Genomic DNA, 22,847 nt, shown 5'->3' on the forward strand with positions numbered 1-22,847 from the left:
TGCCAGGCTGGCACCATGACTGTGGCAGGGTGCCGCCCCGGCCAGCAACAAGCAGCATTTCAGGAGCATCCAGCCCTATTGCTTCTTGTGCAAGTGACTGGCCGCCTTCCCGAGCCTGTCGGGCTTCTCGTGCATTCGACACCGCAAAGAAAAGGGAAGACAAGGCGGTGAGGCACAGGGAGCGAGCAAAGGCAGGGGCGGGCAGGGGCGGGCAGGGGCGGGCAGGGGCGCCCCGGGCACACGGGCCGGGTCCCCCCCTCAGGCCCCGAGACGCCCCCAGCCCGCCCACGACCCCTAAGATGGCGGCGCCCGCCCTGCCTGGTCAGGCGGTCGCACGGTTGCCATGGCAGCGAGCCCCAGGCAGCCGGCAGGGGGTGGGGCTCCCTTTGCCTGGCGGCTCTGGCAGCCAATCGGCGCCCGGCAACCGGTGCTGCTTCTTTCCTCTGCTCTCACTTCCGCGCTCTCCTCCTGGGCCTTGTGTTGGGTTGGGCCCGATTGCTCCTGGAGCTTGGGCACAGTGCTGCTGGGTGGCAGTCCTGTGACTGCAGGCGGGGACGAGCAAGGGATGAGTCTTTGCCACAGCATTTGCATCACGTGAAGGGAAGCTGCTCGGGATAGCACCTGAGGGCTTGGGTCTTCTTGCGCAGTTGCTGTCAAACACACTCACCAGAAAACAGACTCTAAATAGGGACCTTGTTTTGCTTGTTTCTACACGGGCTCAGGGTGATAAGGGACGTTTTTAGCCTAGAGCAGAGGAGGGTCTGAAGGGATCTCACCAATGCCTATAAATACGAGAAGAAGGTGGTTTTTTTCGTATTTGTTTTTCCCCTTATATTTGTTGGTTTATTTCTTTGTCTTCTTTCTTATGAAGTTGTTACCCATCTGAACCCCCGAGTTCTCACACTTTTACCTTTTTCAATTCTCTCATTCATCCTGCTGTGAGGGGAGAGGGGAAAAAATGGCTGTGCGGTGCTTAGGTGCCTGGCAGGTTATACAGCATCAGTCCCTGTGTGTCTTCCCTTCCTCGTGCATGCTGTCTCCCACTGAATCCCACAGGAGCTGCAGAGTCATCTTTTGCCTGTGGACATCTTAATTCGGTACTGTCCCTGTGGGTGACTCCAGCTTGACTGATCTCTCCCTTTGTGAGGCTCCAGTCACTGCCTACCCTGGGCAAATGCTGTTCCCAGTTGAACCGGTTTGTGTGTGCTCAGCTGTATCCGTGTGTGCACGTTTGTGTGTGTGTACAAGACGGTGTGTTTATGTACACACATGGGCGTATTTGCTTGCTAGCGCAAGAGTGTTGGGTATTCTGGGGCAATTTCTCCTGGTTGCTGATGCAACAAGAAGCTGGGCTGGATCTTAGGGCTGAGGGACCTTTCTTGATGGCCTGAGGGGATGGTATATGGAGCATCAGGATGTTCTCAGTAGGCTCTCTTTTCCCATGGGGCTTGCAGAGGCTTCCAGCCATGCAGAGATCCAAGGATGTTGCAAGGATCCAAGGGCTTGCTCTTTCTGTGATCACAGCTTCACTCCAGTCCTTCAGGTGTACGTGAGCTGAGAAGCCTCGTCCGGTGGTGACTTTTGAGGTAAGGGCCAACAGATAGCTTGGGGGAAACTGTCTCAAGGATGCGTGCTGGCCCTAGGAACTGCAGGACAGAAGCAAACAGACACAGCTGCACAGGGTGAGAAGTAGACCCAGCTGGGTTGGGATCACTGCTGCCAAACCCTCTCACTGGGTTCCATGGTTGTGGCAGCTTCAGGCAGCTCCCCATTAATTTCCTGGACGATGTCCTCTGCCCTGACGGTTGTGGGACAGTCACGGCTGTGTACCTCAGTGACTGTTCACCATTTCTGCTGTCATCAGACACCAACAGCTTACTCCTAAATCCTACCCTCGGTCTCTCACAGCTCACAAAATGAGCTTTTTCTTTGCCTTATCCGTGGAGCAACAGGCTTTTCGGGGAGCAGCTGCTCAGCCCTGGTCTTGGCACCAGCTTTGAAAGAAGAACCAAGTCTTCAAGAAGAGCACTGGGGAGATGCAATTTTATTAGGCAGACGCTATCACAGAGTTTACTCTGGCCTGCTGTTATACACATATTATAAAGCCTCGAGAGTAAACAGAACAGTTTCATTCCGCAGTAGGTGGCCGAAGAATAAAGAAACATATTTCTAAGAAATTAGTAAATGCAAATGATACTGAGGATAAAAACTTCAATAATGATAAACAAGGAGCAGGCCTGCAAGGGAAGTCATTTGTGTAGATCATTTAAATTTATCACTAATCAGAAATATCCATGCAATCACTTTCCTAACAGCACCCTTAAGCTCCTTGTTTCTCATGCTGTAGATGAGGGGGTTCAATGCCGGTGGCACAACTGAGTACAGAACTGCCACCACCAGGTCCAGAGATGGTGAGATGGAGGGGGACTTCAGGTAGGCAAATATGGTCATGCTGAGAAACAGGGAGGCCACGGCCAGGTGAGGGAGGCACGTGGAAAAGGCTTTGAGCTGTCCCTGCTCAGAGGGCATCCTCAGTACAGCCCTGAAAATCTGCACATAGGACAGCACGATGAAAACGAAACAGCCAGACGCTAAACAGAATCCAACCATAATTATCCAAACTTCCCTGAGGTAGGAGTTTGAGCAGGAGAGCTTGAGGATCTTTGGAACTTCACAGAAGAACTGGTCCACAGCATTGCCTTGGCAAAGTGTCAGAGAAAATGCATTAGCAGTGTGCAGCACAGCATGGAGAAAGCCACTGCCCCAGGCAGCTGCTGCCATCTGGGCACAAGCTCTGCTGCCCAGGAGGCTCCCGTAGTGCAGGGGCTTGCAGATGGCAACGTAGCGGTCGTAGGACATGACAGTGAGAAGATAACACTCTGCTGAAAACAAAAAGAAAAAGAAAAAGACCTGGGCAGCACATCCTGTGTAGGAAATGGCCCTGGTGTCCCAGAGGGAATTGACCACGGCTTTGGGGAGAGTGGTGGAGATGCAGCCCAGGTCGAGGAGGGCGAGGTCGAGGAGGAAGAAGTACATGGGGGTGTGGAGGCGGTGGTCGCAGGCTGCGGCGGTGAGGATGAGGCCGTTGCCCAGGAGGGCAGCCAGGTAGATGGCCAGGAAGAGCGCGAAGTGCAGGAGCTGCAGCTCCCGCGTGTCTGCGAATGGCAGGAGGAGGAACTCGCTGATGGAGCTGCTGTTGGACATCTGATGCCTGTTGGGTATGGAGATCTGTACATGTAGTAAAAGGCAATGAAAAGTTAGGACAGGTTTCTCTGAGTGAACCCTATGCCATTCCTTGTAGACCTCCCCCTGCCATACTCCAATGCTTTTTGTTTCTCTGCTGGAATCTTTCATTTAGCTCCATGACATGAGCTTCATTTTTAAGGTTCAGTGTGCGATGAGGAGCAGGGGCCTCTGCTGCTGGTCTCGCGAGGGAATCAGTCCTGACCCAGTGCAGGGAGTACACAGGAACATAGCAGGAGGGCAAGGTTTTATTTTCAGATTTTGTCAGATGAAATGAATGCCCAGCCTATCTGGGCAATATGTTTCAGTACCTCGCCTCCCTCTGAGTGAAGAATTTCCTCCTAATCTCTAATCTAAATCTCCCCGCTTTTAGTTTAAAAACATTCCCCTGATCCTGTCATGATTTGATTGATCAAAAAAATAGCTCTCCATATTTTTAGAAGACCCCTTTAAATGCGGAAAAGCTGCAGTGAGGTCACCCTGCTCAGCCCCAGCTCTCTCAGCCTTTCTTCGAAGGAGAGGTGCTCCAGCATGCTGATCATCTTCATGTCAGCATGTTAACATCTGCATTCCGCTGCTACATAATGTAGTTGGCAGAAAGGAGTTTTAGGGGCAATGTTTTATACACATTCTCTTCCCCCTCTTCATGCCCACACAGTGTTCTCTGAAGTCAGAAATCCTGAGCATTTCTGCTGCACTCACAGGGAATGGTTGTGAGACCTGAGAGGCAAAGGGATTCCCTGTGGCTCAGAGCAGAGTGAGGGAGCTGGCTGGACTTGTCCCCAGCTGCCTGAGCTTTTGTAGATGGAGGGCAATCACATTTATGTTACCCTGAAAAGAAGCCAGATGCTGCTGAGACCAGATGAATCCACTGCCAATCTGTCAATGCCCAGCCTTTCTCAAGGGACCTGAACAAGGTCTCAGCACCACACCTCTAGTCAAGGACTAGAGGGGACCCCAGGGTCCCGAGGGGGCCTCGGTACTCCGTATCCGAGTACATTCTGGAAGAGCTGAAGCGGAGTAAGGTGGGCTGGTGTCCTGGGCCCTGCAGAGCAATCCCTGCTCGAGCACCATGGCAGTGCTCTGAGACTGCCCGGGGTGCCCGGAGCAGCTTCTTGGCCAGCTGGGAGAGAAACCAAGGCCAGATGTGCTCTGCCTCTCAGGTGTTTGGCACACCCTAGGGCTTCACTCTTCCCTGCGGCCTGAGTGGGGAGGGCGAGCAGAGAGATGGGGGAATATCCTGGCTCCGTGCCTAGGACAGTTGCTGGCAGTCAGTCCCAGGCCTAATCCGTGTGCTGGAAACCTCCGGGCGCTTCTCTAGCCAAGGGATGTTGGCAAATCCTGTGAGGGGGGTGACGAAAGAAACAGAGGATGCGGCTCTTTTGCAAAGCTTTCCAAAGTGCCCCACCTTGCCCCATTGTCCCTGAGGAGCGGGCAGGGCACAGAGCAGTGTCCCCCTGCTCTGACAGTCATCCCTTTTCCCGTCTCTCAAGAACTCCCTCCTCGGCCTTTCTGTCTTTTCTGTGTGCAGGGCGTTTGGGTTGCGGGACTCGGGACCTTTGGTGTTGTCCGAGAGCAGTTCCATGGCAAAGAAGAGCTGCTCTTGATTCGAAGACCTTTCTTCCAGCTGGACATCGATGAGTTGTGGCTGGAGGAGATCTACTGTCCCACTGAGATCCTCCCTGGTGAGAAGGCAGCAGCCCCCCTCTTCCTGCCCCATGTCCGCAACGGTTTGTTCTCCCTGCTCTTTGGAAAGGCCTGGGAGAAGTAGAGGATTGTCTCCGACGGTCAGGGTACAGCTTGAGTTCCCCCAAAAGAAACTGTGCCCCAGGAGCAGTTCGTCTGAGCGACCCTTTCTCTGGGAACTTGTTCTGAATGTTGCAAGCAACTTGGGCTTGCTGTGGCAGTGAGGATGTTGCTTCTCCTTGCAGATGGTGTCAAGATCGAGCCGCTGAACTGCGTGCAGCTATCGCGAGCCACCTCCTTCCCACTGCACGTGGTGAAGAACTGTGTGCAAGAGACCATCCTCTTGTACTGCTTCCTCCTGAGGAGCAAGGAGCACGTCCCCTTTGCCTTCAGGGACATTGGTGTTCTGACGTGCGAAGATGGTTTCCCGTGCATGAAGTTTTATCTGGACTGTGTCAAACGTCTGGAGAGCACTGCGGGCCTTGTTGCACTGCTCCACAGTGTAAGTTGGTGAGGTTTTGAGGGCTACTTCAATTTCTTTGGGAATCCTAGTGAAGGGTGAGGAATCCGACCGCTGTTGGCCAGCCCGGACATGGCAGGCCAGTCAAATGCCCTTCCCCTCGCTTGCCCCCTTAGCTGCTTTCTCCGTTAACAAAGAGAGTTTCTTCTGAGCATCTGGGCGCTTGCCCCTGCAAAAAGCCTGGCAGTGTTACTGTACAGCCTCCATATTCTGCCATGCAGCTCCTCCAGAGCAGAACAAAGGTTCATGGAAGAGGCTTTGGAGGAGGGCTTTGGAGAGAAGGCTTTCTTTTGGCTTGGGAGACAGGTTTGCTTCCTGTCAATGAGAGCCGTGAGAAAACCGCCTCAGAAACCCTCCAGCAGGTCTGTGTCTCTTTGCAGAGAATGTGGCCGGCACATCTGACCGCCTTCAGTGGCGAGACCACCGCTCGTGGGATCCAGATGTTCCCAAGGTGAGTGCATTTCCTCCGCAGCCCTTGGCTGACCCAGCGGGAGGCTTCCTGGGAAAGTTTCTTTCAGGCATTTTTTTCAAACGCTATCCCAAACGTTGTGGCAGGCACAAGAGAGTGCTGAGGTAGGGAGATGGCATGACTGCCCTCCTTACCTGACGGCTTTCTCTGATGCTACTGGCTCCGCAGCGATAACCTGTTTTCCACCCATGAGCGCACCGTGTTTCAGGGCCACAGAGGAGAAGCTGAAGTAAAGCCCCGGTGGGCCATAATGGTGTCTCTCGGCTCCTGTCCTTGCGCAAGACACTGCTCCTCTCCTTCTTCCACCAAAAAGGGCCTGGATGCGGGCATCCCGAGCCTTCCTGAAGGCAGGTGGTGCCACAGCTTCGCGTTTGGCTCTCTCTGTCTCTGCTGAAGTGAACACAGCCAGTCCAATACGCCCGCTCGTTGTGGAACTGCCGTCTGCTGCAGAGGCTGACGCAGCTTGCGAGCTTGGACTGGAGACTGAATTCCCCTGGGCTCATGCAGCCTCCTCCTGGTGTCTGTTTGCAGTGTGCTCCCCCCGTGTCCGGGCAGCTCCCCCGGGACGAAGAAGGCAGACAGGCAGGAAACAGCTCCTCGAGCCAAGTCCACCACTGTTATAAATGACTGAGTCCCAAATAGGATTACAATCAAAGTTTACAATTTATTAAACGAATAGAGGCGAGCAAACAGCGCTGGGTGCGCCGGGAGTCTCTGCTCCACCAGGACGCACACCTGTTACGTAAGGCGGCTGGTTTTTATGCTCCTAGGCTAATACATATTCATTACTACTTCTAGAAGAGGCAGGGTTATTATAATTGGTTTCCCGAATCCAAAGTCCTCCCAGGTGCGCCTGCTTATCAGTCTCTGTTAGTCTCTTGGGGGCCGCTCAGACGGGGAGGCTCATATTCTTCCTCCTTATCTAGTGGTCTCTTGGCCGGCTGTCAGAAGTTACTGCACGTCCGTGCAGAGTCAGCAGGTTTTCTCTGAAGAAATCCCTTTGTTCTCTTATCACCTAAACCCAGGCCTCAATGTTAACCCTTCAAATCCCTTAGTGGCACGAATTGCTGGACCATTCCTTACAACCACCACTGCGCTCCCTGCTCCTGAAGCCTCCAGGAGAGCGCTGCAGGTACCTGCTCTGCCTTGCTGCAATGACCGTGCTGTTTGGGCCTGTGCAAAAGCCTCTTTGTGTGGAGCGATCCCGAGCAGGTCCCTTGGGATGCGTTCATTTCCACGTTTGTTACCTCCTTCATCTCTTCCTCAGGAGACAGAAGGTGGCGTCCCGCACACCTTCCCTGCCTCTTACTGCCTCCCGTGTTGCCATGAGCCACTTCATTTTGACCAGGGGCCATGGAAAAGGAACAAGGCCTTTCTGGGTCATTGATGGCAGAGGGCTTTGGTCACCGCGGGCTGTTCAGCTGTGTTTGTCACGAGTTGAGGAGCCTGGCCTAGCTTCAGGGCCCCTCATCCTGGAGGGTCGAAGCACTGCTGACAGACCGGCTGAGGCGAGGGGGCAGGAGTGCAGGTTAGGCCTGAGGGACAGCTGAGACCAATCCTGTCTGCTGTTGTGTTTTTGTTTTGTTTTTTTTTCCTCCAGGAGGTCTGGAACCTGTCTTCACAGTGGGACCAAACAGACAGCTCATGGCCCACGTACCGAAAGCTACAAGAGCAAGCCCGGGCAGAAATGGCTGCATGGGAAGCCTGGTCTGAGGGGGAGGACCAACAGATACCCCAGCTACTGGCAGTGATCAACAGCGCTGAGAACAGCAGCGATCCTCTCCGCCAGGGCTCCGAGGGCGGCAGGTCCCAGGGTGGTGGGAGCAGGACGGGCACCAGGCCGCAGGGCAGGGCTTTGCCTGCTCCTCCCTGTGAGGGAGAGGTTGTCAGCAGAAAGGGAGGGATAAAAGCAGCAGCCAGACGTGGGCTGGCAGCGCCGAGTCGCCTGGTTCCCAGGTCCTGTTGCAGGGCCCTTTCAAGAGGTCCTCTGGGAAACAGCACCTGTGTGTCCAGTCCTGTTTGATGAGAGCGTCTTCTCCTTGCAGCGATTCAACAGCCAACATGCTTGGACTCCCCGTCCTCCAGCCCAGCCCAGGAGCAAGGAGGTCAGGAAGAGGTGGAGGAAGGCTGAGAACCCTGCCCCAGCAGAGGAGTTGGGAGCAGCAGCCAAGCTGGAGAGACTCCAGCCTGAGTAAGTGTGTGCCGGCTCCGTTCCCGTCCTGGGGCACTCGAGTAGCTCTTGAGTGATGTCAGGACATGTCCAGGAGCCCGGTCCCTGAGTCCTGGGCTTGCCTCTGACACCCTTTGATTCCTCCTAAAGCGGGCATGACCTTGGTTACCGCCAAGGCCTAAAACTCATCACAGGTTGGAAGGGTGGGTGCACGTGGCACCGCATGGCTGCAGGGTCTGGATGAGGGGAGAGGCAGAAGGGGTGTCTGACAGAGGCTGAGGGATCCCTTTCTGCTGTGGAGGCACTCCCACCTTCCTGCCCTCTGCCCACCTCCCTGCCCTCTGCCCAGCCCAGCCCAGCTTCTCATGCTGGGCTGGCCCCAGGGCAGTGTCCGGAGCAGGCTGCTGCAGGGCTCTGGGCACTGCCACCACAGCCCCAGTCCCTCTGAAGGGCACGGCAGCTCCTGGGGGCACAGAGGGCTCAGCCCCACAGATGGGACATCCGAGGCACAAGCCAGCCCCTGGGAGGCCTGCAGCCCCTCCGTGCCATCCCTGGGGGTCTTCAGGCAGCTCCTCCTGCCCCAGGGCCAGGGCAGCCGGGCCTGAGCTGCTGCAGCCAGAAAGGGTTTGCTGGTCCCATTCCTTCCTCATCAGCTGAGATCAGGTCTCAGACAAAGAAGAGGCTGTAGCTGCATTTAGTTTGCTTAAATATGCTGAGAGCCTGGGGATAGCTGCTGCCGAGAGGCAAAACCCCTCTCTCAGCAGAAGGGATGAGGAACAAAGCCTTCATCCTGTTAGCCTGATCTCACAGTGATACCCAGGCACAAAGCTGCCAGGCTGGCACCATGACTGTGGCAGGGTGCCGCCCCGGCCAGCAACAAGCAGCATTTCAGGAGCATCCAGCCCTATTGCTTCTTGTGCAAGTGACTGGCCGCCTTCCCGAGCCTGTCGGGCTTCTCGTGCATTCGACACCGCAAAGAAAAGGGAAGACAAGGCGGTGAGGCACAGGGAGAGAGCAAAGGCAGGGGCGGGCAGGGGCGGGCAGGGGCGCCCCGGGCACACGGGCCGGGTCCCCCCCTCAGGCCCCGAGACGCCCCCAGCCCGCCCACGACCCCTAAGATGGCGGCGCCCGCCCTGCCTGGTCAGGCGGTCGCACGGTTGCCATGGCAGCGAGCCCCAGGCAGCCGGCAGGGGGTGGGGCTCCCTTTGCCTGGCGGCTCTGGCAGCCAATCGGCGCCCGGCAACCGGTGCTGCTTCTTTCCTCTGCTCTCACTTCCGCGCTCTCCTCCTGGGCCTTGTGTTGGGTTGGGCCCGATTGCTCCTGGAGCTTGGGCACAGTGCTGCTGGGTGGCAGTCCTGTGACTGCAGGCGGGGACGAGCAAGGGATAAGTCTTTGCCACAGCATTTGCATCACGTGAAGGGAAGCTGCTCGGGATAGCACCTGAGGGCTTGGGTCTTCTTGCGCAGTTGCTGTCAAACACACTCACCAGAAAACAGACTCTAAATAGGGACCTTGTTTTGCTTGTTTCTACACGGGCTCAGGGTGATAAGGGACGTTTTTAGCCTAGAGCAGAGGAGGGTCTGAAGGGATCTCACCAATGCCTATAAATACGAGAAGAAGGTGGTTTTTTTCGTATTTGTTTTTCCCCTTATATTTGTTGGTTTATTTCTTTGTCTTCTTTCTTATGAAGTTGTTACCCATCTGAACCCCCGAGTTCTCACACTTTTACCTTTTTCAATTCTCTCATTCATCCTGCTGTGAGGGGAGAGGGGAAAAAACGGCTGTGCGGTGCTTAGGTGCCTGGCAGGTTATACAGCATCAGTCCCTGTGTGTCTTCCCTTCCTCGTGCATGCTGTCTCCCACTGAATCCCACAGGAGCTGCAGAGTCATCTTTTGCCTGTGGACATCTTAATTCGGTACTGTCCCTGTGGGTGACTCCAGCTTGACTGATCTCTCCCTTTGTGAGGCTCCAGTCACTGCCTACCCTGGGCAAATGCTGTTCCCAGTTGAACCGGTTTGTGTGTGCTCAGCTGTATCCGTGAGTGCACGTTTGTGTGTGTGTACAAGACGGTGTGTTTATGTACACACATGGGCGTATTTGCTTGCTAGCGCAAGAGTGTTGGGTATTCTGGGGCAATTTCTCCTGGTTGCTGATGCAACAAGAAGCTGGGCTGGATCTTAGGGCTGAGGGACCTTTCTTGATGGCCTGAGGGGATGGTATATGGAGCATCAGGATGTTCTCAGTAGGCTCTCTTTTCCCATGGGGCTTGCAGAGGCTTCCAGCCATGCAGAGATCCAAGGATGTTGCAAGGATCCAAGGGCTTGCTCTTTCTGTGATCACAGCTTCACTCCAGTCCTTCAGGTGTACGTGAGCTGAGAAGCCTCGTCCGGTGGTGACTTTTGAGGTAAGGGCCAACAGATAGCTTGGGGGAAACTGTCTCAAGGATGCGTGCTGGCCCTAGGAACTGCAGGACAGAAGCAAACAGACACAGCTGCACAGGGTGAGAAGTAGACCCAGCTGGGTTGGGATCACTGCTGCCAAACCCTCTCACTGGGTTCCATGGTTGTGGCAGCTTCAGGCAGCTCCCCATTAATTTCCTGGACGATGTCCTCTGCCCTGACGGTTGTGGGACAGTCACGGCTGTGTACCTCAGTGACTGTTCACCATTTCTGCTGTCATCAGACACCAACAGCTTACTCCTAAATCCTACCCTCGGTCTCTCACAGCTCACAAAATGAGCTTTTTCTTTGCCTTATCCGTGGAGCAACAGGCTTTTCGGGGAGCAGCTGCTCAGCCCTGGTCTTGGCACCAGCTTTGAAAGAAGAACCAAGTCTTCAAGAAGAGCACTGGGGAGATGCAATTTTATTAGGCAGACGCTATCACAGAGTTTACTCTGGCCTGCTGTTATACACATATTATAAAGCCTCGAGAGTAAACAGAACAGTTTCATTCCGCAGTAGGTGGCCGAAGAATAAAGAAACATATTTCTAAGAAATTAGTAAATGCAAATGATACTGAGGATAAAAACTTCAATAATGATAAACAAGGAGCAGGCCTGCAAGGGAAGTCATTTGTGTAGATAGAGGGGAAATTTATCACTAATCAGAAATATCCATGCAATCACTTTCCTAACAGCACTCTTAAGCTCCTTGTTTCTCATGCTGTAGATGAGGGGGTTCAATGCCGGTGGCACAACTGAGTACAGAACTGCCACCACCAGGTCCAGAGATGGTGAGATGGAGGGGGACTTCAGGTAGGCAAATATGGTCATGCTGAGAAACAGGGAGGCCACGGCCAGGTGAGGGAGGCACGTGGAAAAGGCTTTGAGCTGTCCCTGCTCAGAGGGCATCCTCAGTACAGCCCTGAAAATCTGCACATAGGACAGCACGATGAAAACGAAACAGCCAGACGCTAAACAGAATCCAACCATAATTATCCAAACTTCCCTGAGGTAGGAGTTTGAGCAGGAGAGCTTGAGGATCTTTGGAACTTCACAGAAGAACTGGTCCACAGCATTGCCTTGGCAAAGTGTCAGAGAAAATGCATTAGCAGTGTGCAGCACAGCATGGAGAAAGCCACTGCCCCAGGCAGCTGCTGCCATCTGGGCACAAGCTCTGCTGCCCAGGAGGCTCCCGTAGTGCAGGGGCTTGCAGATGGCAACGTAGCGGTCGTAGGACATGACAGTGAGAAGATAACACTCTGCTGAAAACAAAAAGAAAAAGAAAAAGACCTGGGCAGCACATCCTGTGTAGGAAATGGCCCTGGTGTCCCAGAGGGAATTGACCACGGCTTTGGGGAGAGTGGTGGAGATGCAGCCCAGGTCGAGGAGGGCGAGGTCGAGGAGGAAGAAGTACATGGGGGTGTGGAGGCGGTGGTCGCAGGCTGCGGCGGTGAGGATGAGGCCGTTGCCCAGGAGGGCAGCCAGGTAGATGGCCAGGAAGAGCGCGAAGTGCAGGAGCTGCAGCTCCCGCGTGTCTGCGAATGGCAGGAGGAGGAACTCGCTGATGGAGCTGCTGTTGGACATCTGATGCCTGTTGGGTATGGAGATCTGTACATGTAGTAAAAGGCAATGAAAAGTTAGGACAGGTTTCTCTGAGTGAACCCTATGCCATTCCTTGTAGACCTCCCCCTGCCATACTCCAATGCTTTTTGTTTCTCTGCTGGAATCTTTCATTTAGCTCCATGACATGAGCTTCATTTTTAAGGTTCAGTGTGCGATGAGGAGCAGGGGCCTCTGCTGCTGGTCTCGCGAGGGAATCAGTCCTGACCCAGTGCAGGGAGTACACAGGAACATAGCAGGAGGGCAAGGTTTTATTTTCAGATTTTGTCAGATGAAATGAATGCCCAGCCTATCTGGGCAATATGTTTCAGTACCTCGCCTCCCTCTGAGTGAAGAATTTCCTCCTAATCTCTAATCTAAATCTCCCCGCTTTTAGTTTAAAAACATTCCCCTGATCCTGTCATGATTTGATTGATCAAAAAAATAGCTCTCCATATTTTTAGAAGACCCCTTTAAATGCGGAAAAGCTGCAGTGAGGTCACCCTGCTCAGCCCCAGCTCTCTCAGCCTTTCTTCGAAGGAGAGGTGCTCCAGCATGCTGATCATCTTCATGTCAGCATGTTAACATCTGCATTCCGCTGCTACATAATGTAGTTGGCAGAAAGGAGTTTTAGGGGCAATGTTTTACACACATTCTCTTCCCCCTCTTCATGCCCACACAGTGTTCTCTGAAGTCAGAAATCCTGAGCATTTCTGCTGCACTCACAGGGAATGGTTGTGAGACCTGAGAGGCAAAGGGATTCCCTGTGGCTCAGAGCAGAGTGAGGGAGCTGGCTGGACTTGTCCCCAGCTGCCTGAGCTTTTGTAGATGGAGGGCAATCACATTTATGTTACCCTGAAAAGAAGCCAGATGCTGCTGAGACCAGATGAATCCACTGCCAATCTGTCAATGCCCAGCCTTTCTCAAGGGACCTGAACAAGGTCTCAGCACCACACCTCTAGTCAAGGACTAGAGGGGACCCCAGGGTCCCGAGGGGGCCTCGGTACTCCGTATCCGAGTACATTCTGGAAGAGCTGAAGCGGAGTAAGGTGGGCTGGTGTCCTGGGCCCTGCAGAGCAATCCCTGCTCGAGCACCATGGCAGTGCTCTGAGACTGCCCGGGGTGCCCGGAGCAGCTTCTTGGCCAGCTGGGAGAGAAACCAAGGCCAGATGTGCTCTGCCTCTCAGGTGTTTGGCACACCCTAGGGCTTCACTCTTCCCTGCGGCCTGAGTGGGGAGGGCGAGCAGAGAGATGGGGGAATATCCTGGCTCCGTGCCTAGGACAGTTGCTGGCAGTCAGTCCCAGGCCTAATCCGTGTGCTGGAAACCTCCGGGCGCTTCTCTAGCCAAGGGATGTTGGCAAATCCTGTGAGGGGGGTGACGAAAGAAACAGAGGATGCGGCTCTTTTGCAAAGCTTTCCAAAGTGCCCCACCTTGCCCCATTGTCCCTGAGGAGCGGGCAGGGCACAGAGCAGTGTCCCCCTGCTCTGACAGTCATCCCTTTTCCCGTCTCTCAAGAACTCCCTCCTCGGCCTTTCTGTCTTTTCTGTGTGCAGGGCGTTTGGGTTGCGGGACTCGGGACCTTTGGTGTTGTCCGAGAGCAGTTCCATGGCAAAGAAGAGCTGCTCTTGATTCGAAGACCTTTCTTCCAGCTGGACATCGATGAGTTGTGGCTGGAGGAGATCTACTGTCCCACTGAGATCCTCCCTGGTGAGAAGGCAGCAGCCCCCCTCTTCCTGCCCCATGTCCGCAACGGTTTGTTCTCCCTGCTCTTTGGAAAGGCCTGGGAGAAGTAGAGGATTGTCTCCGACGGTCAGGGTACAGCTTGAGTTCCCCCAAAAGAAACTGTGCCCCAGGAGCAGTTCGTCTGAGCGACCCTTTCTCTGGGAACTTGTTCTGAATGTTGCAAGCAACTTGGGCTTGCTGTGGCAGTGAGGATGTTGCTTCTCCTTGCAGATGGTGTCAAGATCGAGCCGCTGAACTGCGTGCAGCTATCGCGAGCCACCTCCTTCCCACTGCACGTGGTGAAGAACTGTGTGCAAGAGACCATCCTCTTGTACTGCTTCCTCCTGAGGAGCAAGGAGCACGTCCCCTTTGCCTTCAGGGACATTGGTGTTCTGACGTGCGAAGATGGTTTCCCGTGCATGAAGTTTTATCTGGACTGTGTCAAACGTCTGGAGAGCACTGCGGGCCTTGTTGCACTGCTCCACAGTGTAAGTTGGTGAGGTTTTGAGGGCTACTTCAATTTCTTTGGGAATCCTAGTGAAGGGTGAGGAATCCGACCGCTGTTGGCCAGCTGACGCAGCTTGCGAGCTTGGACTGGAGACTGAATTCCCCTGGGCTCATGCAGCCTCCTCCTGGTGTCTGTTTGCAGTGTGCTCCCCCCGTGTCCGGGCAGCTCCCCCGGGACGAAGAAGGCAGACAGGCAGGAAACAGCTCCTCGAGCCAAGTCCACCACTGTTATAAATGACTGAGTCCCAAATAGGATTACAATCAAAGTTTACAATTTATTAAACGAATAGAGGCGAGCAAACAGCGCTGGGTGCGCCGGGAGTCTCTGCTCCACCAGGACGCACACCTGTTACGTAAGGCGGCTGGTTTTTATGCTCCTAGGCTAATACATATTCATTACTACTTCTAGAAGAGGCAGGGTTATTATAATTGGTTTCCCGAATCCAAAGTCCTCCCAGGTGCGCCTGCTTATCAGTCTCTGTTAGTCTCTTGGGGGCCGCTCAGACGGGGAGGCTCATATTCTTCCTCCTTATCTAGTGGTCTCTTGGCCGGCTGTCAGAAGTTACTGCACGTCCGTGCAGAGTCAGCAGGTTTTCTCTGAAGAAATCCCTTTGTTCTCTTATCACCTAAACCCAGGCCTCAATGTTAACCCTTCAAATCCCTTAGTGGCACGAATTGCTGGACCATTCCTTACAACCACCACTGCGCTCCCTGCTCCTGAAGCCTCCAGGAGAGCGCTGCAGGTACCTGCTCTGCCTTGCTGCAATGACCGTGCTGTTTGGGCCTGTGCAAAAGCCTCTTTGTGTGGAGCGATCCCGAGCAGGTCCCTTGGGATGCGTTCATTTCCACGTTTGTTACCTCCTTCATCTCTTCCTCAGGAGACAGAAGGTGGCGTCCCGCACAGCTTCCCTGCTTCTTACTGCCTCCCGTGTTGCCATGAGCCACTTCATTTTGACCAGGGGCCATGGAAAAGGAACAAGGCCTTTCTGGGTCATTGATGGCAGAGGGCTTTGGTCACCGCGGGCTGTTCAGCTGTGTTTGTCACGAGTTGAGGAGCCTGGCCTAGCTTCAGGGCCCCTCATCCTGGAGGGTCGAAGCACTGCTGACAGACCGGCTGAGGCGAGGGGGCAGGAGTGCGGGTTAGGCCTGAGGGACAGCTGAGACCAATCCTGTCTGCTGTTGTGTTTTTGTTTTGTTTTTGTTTTTTTTTTTCCTCCAGGAGGTCTGGAACCTGTCTTCAAAGTGGGACCAAACAGACAGCTCATGGCCCACGTACCGAAAGCGACAAGAGCAAGCCCGGGCAGAAATGGCTGCATGGGAAGCCTGGTCTGAGGGGGAGGACCAACAGATACCCCAGGTACTGGCAGTGATCAACAGCGCTGAGAACAGCAGCGATCCTCTCCGCCAGGGCTCCGAGGGCGGCAGGTCCCAGGGTGGTGGGAGCAGGACGGGCACCAGGCCGCAGGGCAGGGCTTTGCCTGCTCCTCCCTGTGAGGGAGAGGTTGTCAGCAGAAAGGGAGGGATAAAAGCAGCAGCCAGACGTGGGCTGGCAGCGCCGAGTCGCCTGGTTCCCAGGTCCTGTTGCAGGGCCCTGCTGTGTGGCAGTCCTGTGACTGCAGGCGGGGACGAGCAAGGGATAAGTCTTTGCCACAGCATTTGCATCATGTGAAGGGAAGCTGCTCGGGATAGCACCTGAGGGCTTGGGTCTTCTTGCGCAGTTGCTGTCAAACACACTCACCAGAAAACAGACTCTAAATAGGGACCTTGTTTTGCTTGTTTCTACACGGGCTCAGGGTGATAAGGGACGTTTTTAGCCTAGAGCAGAGGAGGGTCTGAAGGGATCTCACCAATGCCTATAAATACGAGAAGAAGGTGGTTTTTTTCGTATTTGTTTTTCCCCTTATATTTGTTGGTTTATTTCTTTGTTTTCTTTCTTATGAAGTTGTTAACTATCTGAACCCCCGAGTTCTCACACTTTTTGCTTTTTCAATTCTCTCTGTTATAAATGACTGAGTCCCAAATAGGATTACAATCAAAGTTTACAATTTATTAAATGAATAGAGGCAAGCAAACAGCGCTGGGTGCGCCGGGAGTCTCTGCTCCACCAGGACGCACCCAGCGCTGTTTGCTTGCCTCTATTCATTTAATAAATTGTAAACTTTGATTGTAATCCTATTTGGGACTCAGTCATTTATAACAACTGGGGGCTCGTCCGGTATGGTCTTGGTTCCTGAATTCTGACTTGATCTAGGAGGGGCGCCCCCACCATTTGGTGGCTCCTGTTCGAGTCAGGTCGGGGCTAATGCCATCTTGAACCTGAATAAGGGCAAGCAAAGATTTAGATTTTTTTATGAGCTCCCTTTGCCGGCTGCAGCACTATATTTTGCCCGTAATTCTGCGCGCGAAGATCCGAATGAAGACGACGGAGTCGTAAGTATTTAAGGCGTATACCGTTCGGTTGGGTGGGATTCGGTTGCCTGTGTGTGTGAGAGTGTGACTGAGACGGAACGTAGTTCCGAAGCGATTGTGGAGGTCTTCTAGCCGCGGTTCCAATCTCCCGCGAGGGACTTGGCCGGTGAAGGACCGAAGCGATTCCTATAGGATTCGTGGGTGGGTGATAGGTCCTAAACCCCCTGCAAGACACTCTCACTAAGGCAACCAAGGGCTGTAGGAATTGCCACAGTAAAATTCCTAGATGGGTCAGACAAAATTGAAGACCTGGGACCAGAGAAAAGGGAGCAAATTACCAGACATACCACCAGAAAGTTCATTAGCGATAATGATTAGAAATTGGAACGATAGGGGCCCCAGAAAAGGGAAAAAGTAAATTAAAAATGGTTCAGTATTGTATGACAGAATGGCCAAAGGAGCCTTTAAGACCACATGTCTTTTGGCCCGTTTTCGGATCCTTTGAAGACTGGGTTTGCCAGGCCTTAAATATACATGTTAATTCAAAGGAACCTTTTAGCCAGGAGGAAAGTGATTATGCAGGATTATGGATCAGGATCTCACGTCCTTTTCCAGCCTCAATATTTACACTAAAAGCAGATGAGAAGTTTGACGAAGAAGAGAACAAAAAAGTAAAAAATAAAAAAAAAAGGAAAAAGAAAAAGATGATGAATGGGAGTCATTGGATAACCTACCACCTCTATATCCTAACAATCCACCCCCGGTGGTGCATCTTGTAATCCTGTTTTGTTCTTAAATGTTTTGACTGTGTCAAGGAGGAAGGTGGGAGCATTATCTAAGTAACAGTTTAGAAGTTTGGGTATATTCGCGGTGGTGTTCGGTCAGTTTCCCAAGTATCGGGGGAGGGGGGCTGACTGATTATCAAAGTGGTAGAACGGAGAGCCACTTCTTTGGTGGTTCGGGCCTGAGCCCTGGGAATTCGGTAAGAAGGGGGAGAGCGAATTTATTTAGGCCTCAATACCTTTTTAAACCCCCATCTTGACGGATACACAGGAGTGATTCCTTGTTTTGTGTAGGCTTACTAACAAAGTGCATGAGAAAAATTAGCATTTGGCTTGAAATTCGGTCTTATTGAAATGTAAATTTTGTGGAAAAGGTGGTATTGTTTGTCTAGAAGACAGAAGGCTGAGTGCTTCAGGTGTTTTTTCCGAAGTCCTGCGGATTTATGATTGGAAAGGGGCTCATTAATAATCTGAAATAGTAAAGTTTGTATGTGGAAAGAAGAGTTTAATCCCAGAGAATTGGGACATTTGGGAAGAAGATTAGGAAAAGATAGTAAAAACCTGCAATAAAAAGGTTTGCGTGGAAATTGAAACAAGGGACAGTAACTAATATAAATAAATAAAAGGGAATGGGAAATCAAGGAAAAGGGGAAAATCCAAAAAAAAAGACGTCCTAAAAAAAAAAAAAAAGCCTCCTTGGGTGCATATTGGCACATTGGAAGGATATTGTTAGAAATGGGGGCACAGAAAGCAAGAGGACTTTCACTAAGTATTGCAATCAATGGTGGCCACTATATAAACTAAATGGCCACTTTATGGATCAATCGACTATAACAGTGTCTTGCAATTAATGTTTTTGAGGAGAGAAGGAAAATAGGATGAAATGTTGTATAGTGATATGTTGTTTCAGCATGTTGGAGGGAAAAGGTTTGGAATTAAGTTGGCCCCTGACTGAGCCTTTGGTGTTGGCATTAGAAAAGTACGGGCTGGAGAAAGATAAAGGAAGTGTTAAAAGGATTGTTGAAGGTGTTAAAGGTTGTGTGGCATGTAGTATTTAACAGAGCTGTTTGAAGTTGAATGAGCAGGGAAAGAGGATGTAGGAATGTTAATAGTTCCGTCTCAACCCGAGGCTGAGATCAGGGAAAGAGGATGTAGGAATGTTAATAGTTCCGTCTCAACCCGAGGCTGAGATCTCTAAATCGCGGGTGTGAACCCTCTGGGGCAGGGGGACCGTGATGGGTCCGAGAGAGTTGTCGTGGAAACAGAAAAGCAGCTAACTCTTGAAACAACCTGAGTTCCTGTGTGAGCTCAGATTGCCAATGGGACCGCTCAGGGAACTTTCAACGATTGCATTCCCCTGACCGACCCCCTCACTGAGACCCTAATCACCCCGGAAATTATGTAAATACTAAAATCTGGTTAAATTGGGAAATGAGAATCTGTTCCAACAAGGTCCAAAAGAAACCCCTATGGAATTTATGGAATTTTTGAATTTCTGGACCAACTTTGAAATGCAATGGAAAAAAAAAATGGACCTGGCTTAAAAAAAAAAAAAAAAAGAGAGAGAGAGAGGCAACTGGCTAGCCTCTTTCCAGGGCAATCAGCCCCTGATATCAGAAAGAAATTGTCTTAGGCTGCAGGACAAACTTACAACAGTCAGGAATGATGGGGACCTGGGGCATCTACCCTAGCAGGTCCACTAGTTGAAATAAAGCTAGGAAACGAAGACAGAGGCTTGAATTTTTTGTTGGTTATGGGAGCTTCTTTCTCTGTGTTAATTAGGCTGTAAATGTAATAGGAGCAACATATTCAGTGTTAAATAGTTTAAAAGGACGATTAGGAACTAAGACAACTACAATAATTGGAGCCACAGGGAAAGAGGAGGAATGGTCATTCTTACGACCCCTTGATTTGCGTTTTGGGGGTAAGGAACTAACCCATGAATTTTAGTATGTACCAGAATGCCCGATGCCACTCTTGGGACGGGATCTATTAGCCAAATTAGATGCAACAATAACCTTTGAGGATGGAGAATTAATAATGAAGGTACCTGAGTCCAAAGTAGGCCAAATCCTAATGATCAAAGATAAACCCTTTGTTAATATTCCAAGAGAAGCAGAAAATGCAGTTATAGCAACAGTACGGGAAACAGATGTACCAGGGAAGTCGAAACTGGCACAACTGGTAAAGGTGGAATTAAAGGAAGGAGCCAAACCTGTTTGAATCAAACAATATCCACTTAAGATAGAAGCTAGGCACAGGAATGGTGAAAATTATTGACAAATTTCTCAAATATCAGATTCTGGAAGAATGTAAATCGGAATACAATACTCCAATTTTTCCAGTAAAGAAGCCGAATGGCGAGTATAGATTTGTACAAGATCTTAGAGCAATAAATGAAATAACAAAGGACATTCACCCGGTAGTAGCTAATCCTTACACATTGTTAACATCTGTGAAAGGGAAATATAAATGGTTTACCGTGATAGATTTAAAGGATGCCTTCTTTTGCATACCTCTTGATAAAGATAGTAGAAAATTATTTGCCTTCAAATGGGAAAACGTATTGAAGTTTTTGGACCACATATGGTAACAACCGTTTTGGAACAAAGGGGGGGGGGGCACTGGTTATCACCCAGCTGGATGATGAAATATCAGGCAATCCTAACTGAACAAGATGACATAACCTTGAAAACGACTAACCTGTTATATCCAGCAGTATTTCTAGGAACCGTTCCAGAAGAAGGACCGTTGGAACACAGTTGTGTGGAAATAATCGAACATACGCCAGCCACAAAGATTTGAAGGATGTACCCCTTGAAAGGTATTCAGTGGGAATACCACACTCCGTGGCACCCACAAAGCTCAGGGAAAGTAGAAAGGATGAATCAAACAATAAAACAACAATTGGCTAAGTTAATGATCAAGACACAGCTGCCCTGGACGAAATGCTTACCATTGGCACTTTTAAACATAAGAACTAAACCACACAGTGAGACTGGTTATCATCATATGAAATGTTATATGGTATGCCTTATTCTCAAGGGATGCCCCTAGGGAACAATGTAGTTGAGGATCATAGTATCCAGAAATACATAATTACCATTGGAAGGAGATTACAGGAGATAAGAGAAATTGGGATGATGACTCAGACACCACCTTTAGGATTTGCTATTCATAAAATACAACCAGGAGACAAGGTCTTAATAAAAACCTGGAGAGAAGAATCATTGAACCCCCGATGGGAGGGACTGTACCTTGTTTTACTTACTACTGAAACAGCTGTGAGAACAGCAGAAAGGGGTTGGACCCACGCATCCAGAATAAAAGGACCAATAACTACCGAAGCCTGGAGGGTTGAGTCCACTCCTGGGGAACTGAAACTGAGACTAAAGAGGAACTGATATCCCAGCAATGAGGTTCTGCATGAATTAAGGGCACTGGATAAAGAGGACAAGGCTGAAGGGAGGAAAGGGAGAAGGCAAGACTGGGGTAGGACCCTCCACTGCGGCGTGTATGGTCTACCGAGGGAGGCAACCCCTATGGGTATTGACCGCCAAGTGAGAGTGCCTCGACCGGACTTCTCCCACACCAAGATCAGTTTGTCCTGAGAAAAATAACATGAGAACCTTTTAAACCCATAATAAAATTGTGATTAGTTTTTCCAGGAGCTGGATCACCCTGAAGGGTTGAATGGTAACACAAGCTCTGAAAGCGGGCCCAACCCCATGATTGAAGGCGCTTCCCACACTTTCAAGATTGGACGGCGAAAAAGGCTTATAATATGACAGGTCGCCAAAGAGAACTGAATTGTGACTGTAAGTGGAAACCCAACGTGGGAGCTTGGAAGCGTGCATATACGAGTACAAACGGGGCAGACATTGTAACAGGACCACTCGGTAACAAGGACACTCTGTATTATCACGCCCCAAAGGGTAAAGATGGATGGGATGGCCATTTTCCAAACGGGACGTGGGCCCTAAAGAGACATTATTGGGTGTGTGGCAAACATGCTTACAAGAGGCTACCCGGAAACTGGTCGGGAATATGCTATGTGGGGTACATAAGACCCTTGTTCTTTTTATTGTCACAAACACAAGGAAATCATTTAGGAATAAGATTATATGATGACCTGAACAGAGTAAAACGATCTATTGATACTTCCTTATCCGGGGATAGTGCCCAAAAATGGGGAAAGGATGAATGGCCTCCTGAAAGAATCATACAGCATTATGGGCCAGCTACGTGGAACCCGAATGAGTTGGTATCAGGAGCCCGAGAACCTATTTATAATTTGAACCGAACAATTAGGTCGCAAGCTATCCTCGAAGTTGTAACCAATCAAACAGCGACGACCTTGGATCTTCTGGCTGATCAATCCACTCAGATGAGGAATGCTATCTTTCAACGTAGAATGGTCTTAGACTATTTACTAGCAGAAGAAGGGGGAGTGTGTGGAAAACTGAACGATTCTAATTGTTGTTTACAAATTGATGATAATGGAAAAGTGGTTCAGCAGATAACAAAAGAAATTAAAAAGCTAGCCCACGTCCCAGTACAAACTTGGAAGGGTATGGATTGGGATTTCTTTCCATGGTTGCCCGGTGGACCATGGGTTAAAAGAATGCTATTTTTATTTTTATGTGGTGTAATGACATTATTGTTTATACCTTGTATGATACCTTGCTTTACGTTGTTGATACGGCGGATAATAAATAGCACCCAATTTGTGATGACTTTGGGAGAGAAAAGGTGATGTGTCGATAATGATGCTTAAGAAATGGACACCCCGAGAACTGACTGATGAAATCCAACTGCTACTAACAAAAGTTGAAGAAGAGACACGAATTGATGATATTAAAAAAAAAAAAAGGGAGGAATTGTAAGGAATAGTCCAGCAATTCGTGCCACTAAGGGGTGTGAAGGGTTAACATTGAGGCCTGGGTTTAGGCGAGAAGAGAACAAAGGGATTTCTTCAGAGAAAAACTGCTGACTTTGCACAGACGTGCAGTAACTTCTGACAGCCACCCAAGAGACCACTAGATAAGGAGGAAGAATATGAGCCTCCCCGTCTGAGCGGCCCCCGAGAAACCAACAGAGACTGATAAGCAGGCGCACCTGGGAGGACTTTGGATTCGGGAAACCAATTATAATAACCCTGCCTCTTCTAGAAGTAGTAATGAATATGTATTAGCCTAGGAGCATAAAAACCAGCCGCCTTAAGTAACAGGTGTGCGTCCTGGTGGAGCAGAGACTCCCGGCGCACCCAGCGCTGTTTGCTCGCCTCTATTCGTTTA

General features: G+C 51.0%; 2 protein-coding genes across 3 annotated transcripts in view; one reads left to right on the forward strand and one right to left on the reverse strand.

Moving 5' to 3' along the window:
* LOC310890865 (uncharacterized protein) overlaps nucleotides 1-22,847 on the forward strand; it is a 105,788-nt gene that overhangs the window by 75,420 nt on the left and 7,521 nt on the right. The window contains exons 1-2 of one of the 2 annotated variants that reach the window (XR_014577340.1): nucleotides 14,081-14,340; nucleotides 15,579-22,474. Coding sequence is in view for 1 of the 2 variants with exons in the window: in XM_083853176.1 (XP_083709302.1) it covers nucleotides 15,579-15,716 (138 nt within the window). In the remaining variant the exon portion in view is untranslated. Of the gene's footprint in view, nucleotides 1-14,080; nucleotides 14,341-15,578; nucleotides 22,475-22,847 lie in introns of those variants that run through there. The other variant, XM_083853176.1, reaches the window with a different exon arrangement.
* LOC310890877 (olfactory receptor 14C36-like) lies at nucleotides 10,867-12,113 on the reverse strand (the record flags this gene model as incomplete). Its single annotated transcript, XM_083853187.1, has 1 exon — nucleotides 10,867-12,113. The coding sequence occupies one exon, from the start codon at nucleotides 12,111-12,113 to the stop codon at nucleotides 11,157-11,159; it is 957 nt and encodes a 318-aa protein (XP_083709313.1). The 3' UTR covers nucleotides 10,867-11,156.

This window comes from Anser anser (assembly GCF_964211835.1).
Source record: "Anser anser genome assembly, contig: HAP1_SCAFFOLD_124, whole genome shotgun sequence".
Lineage (NCBI taxonomy): Eukaryota > Metazoa > Chordata > Aves > Anseriformes > Anatidae > Anser > Anser anser.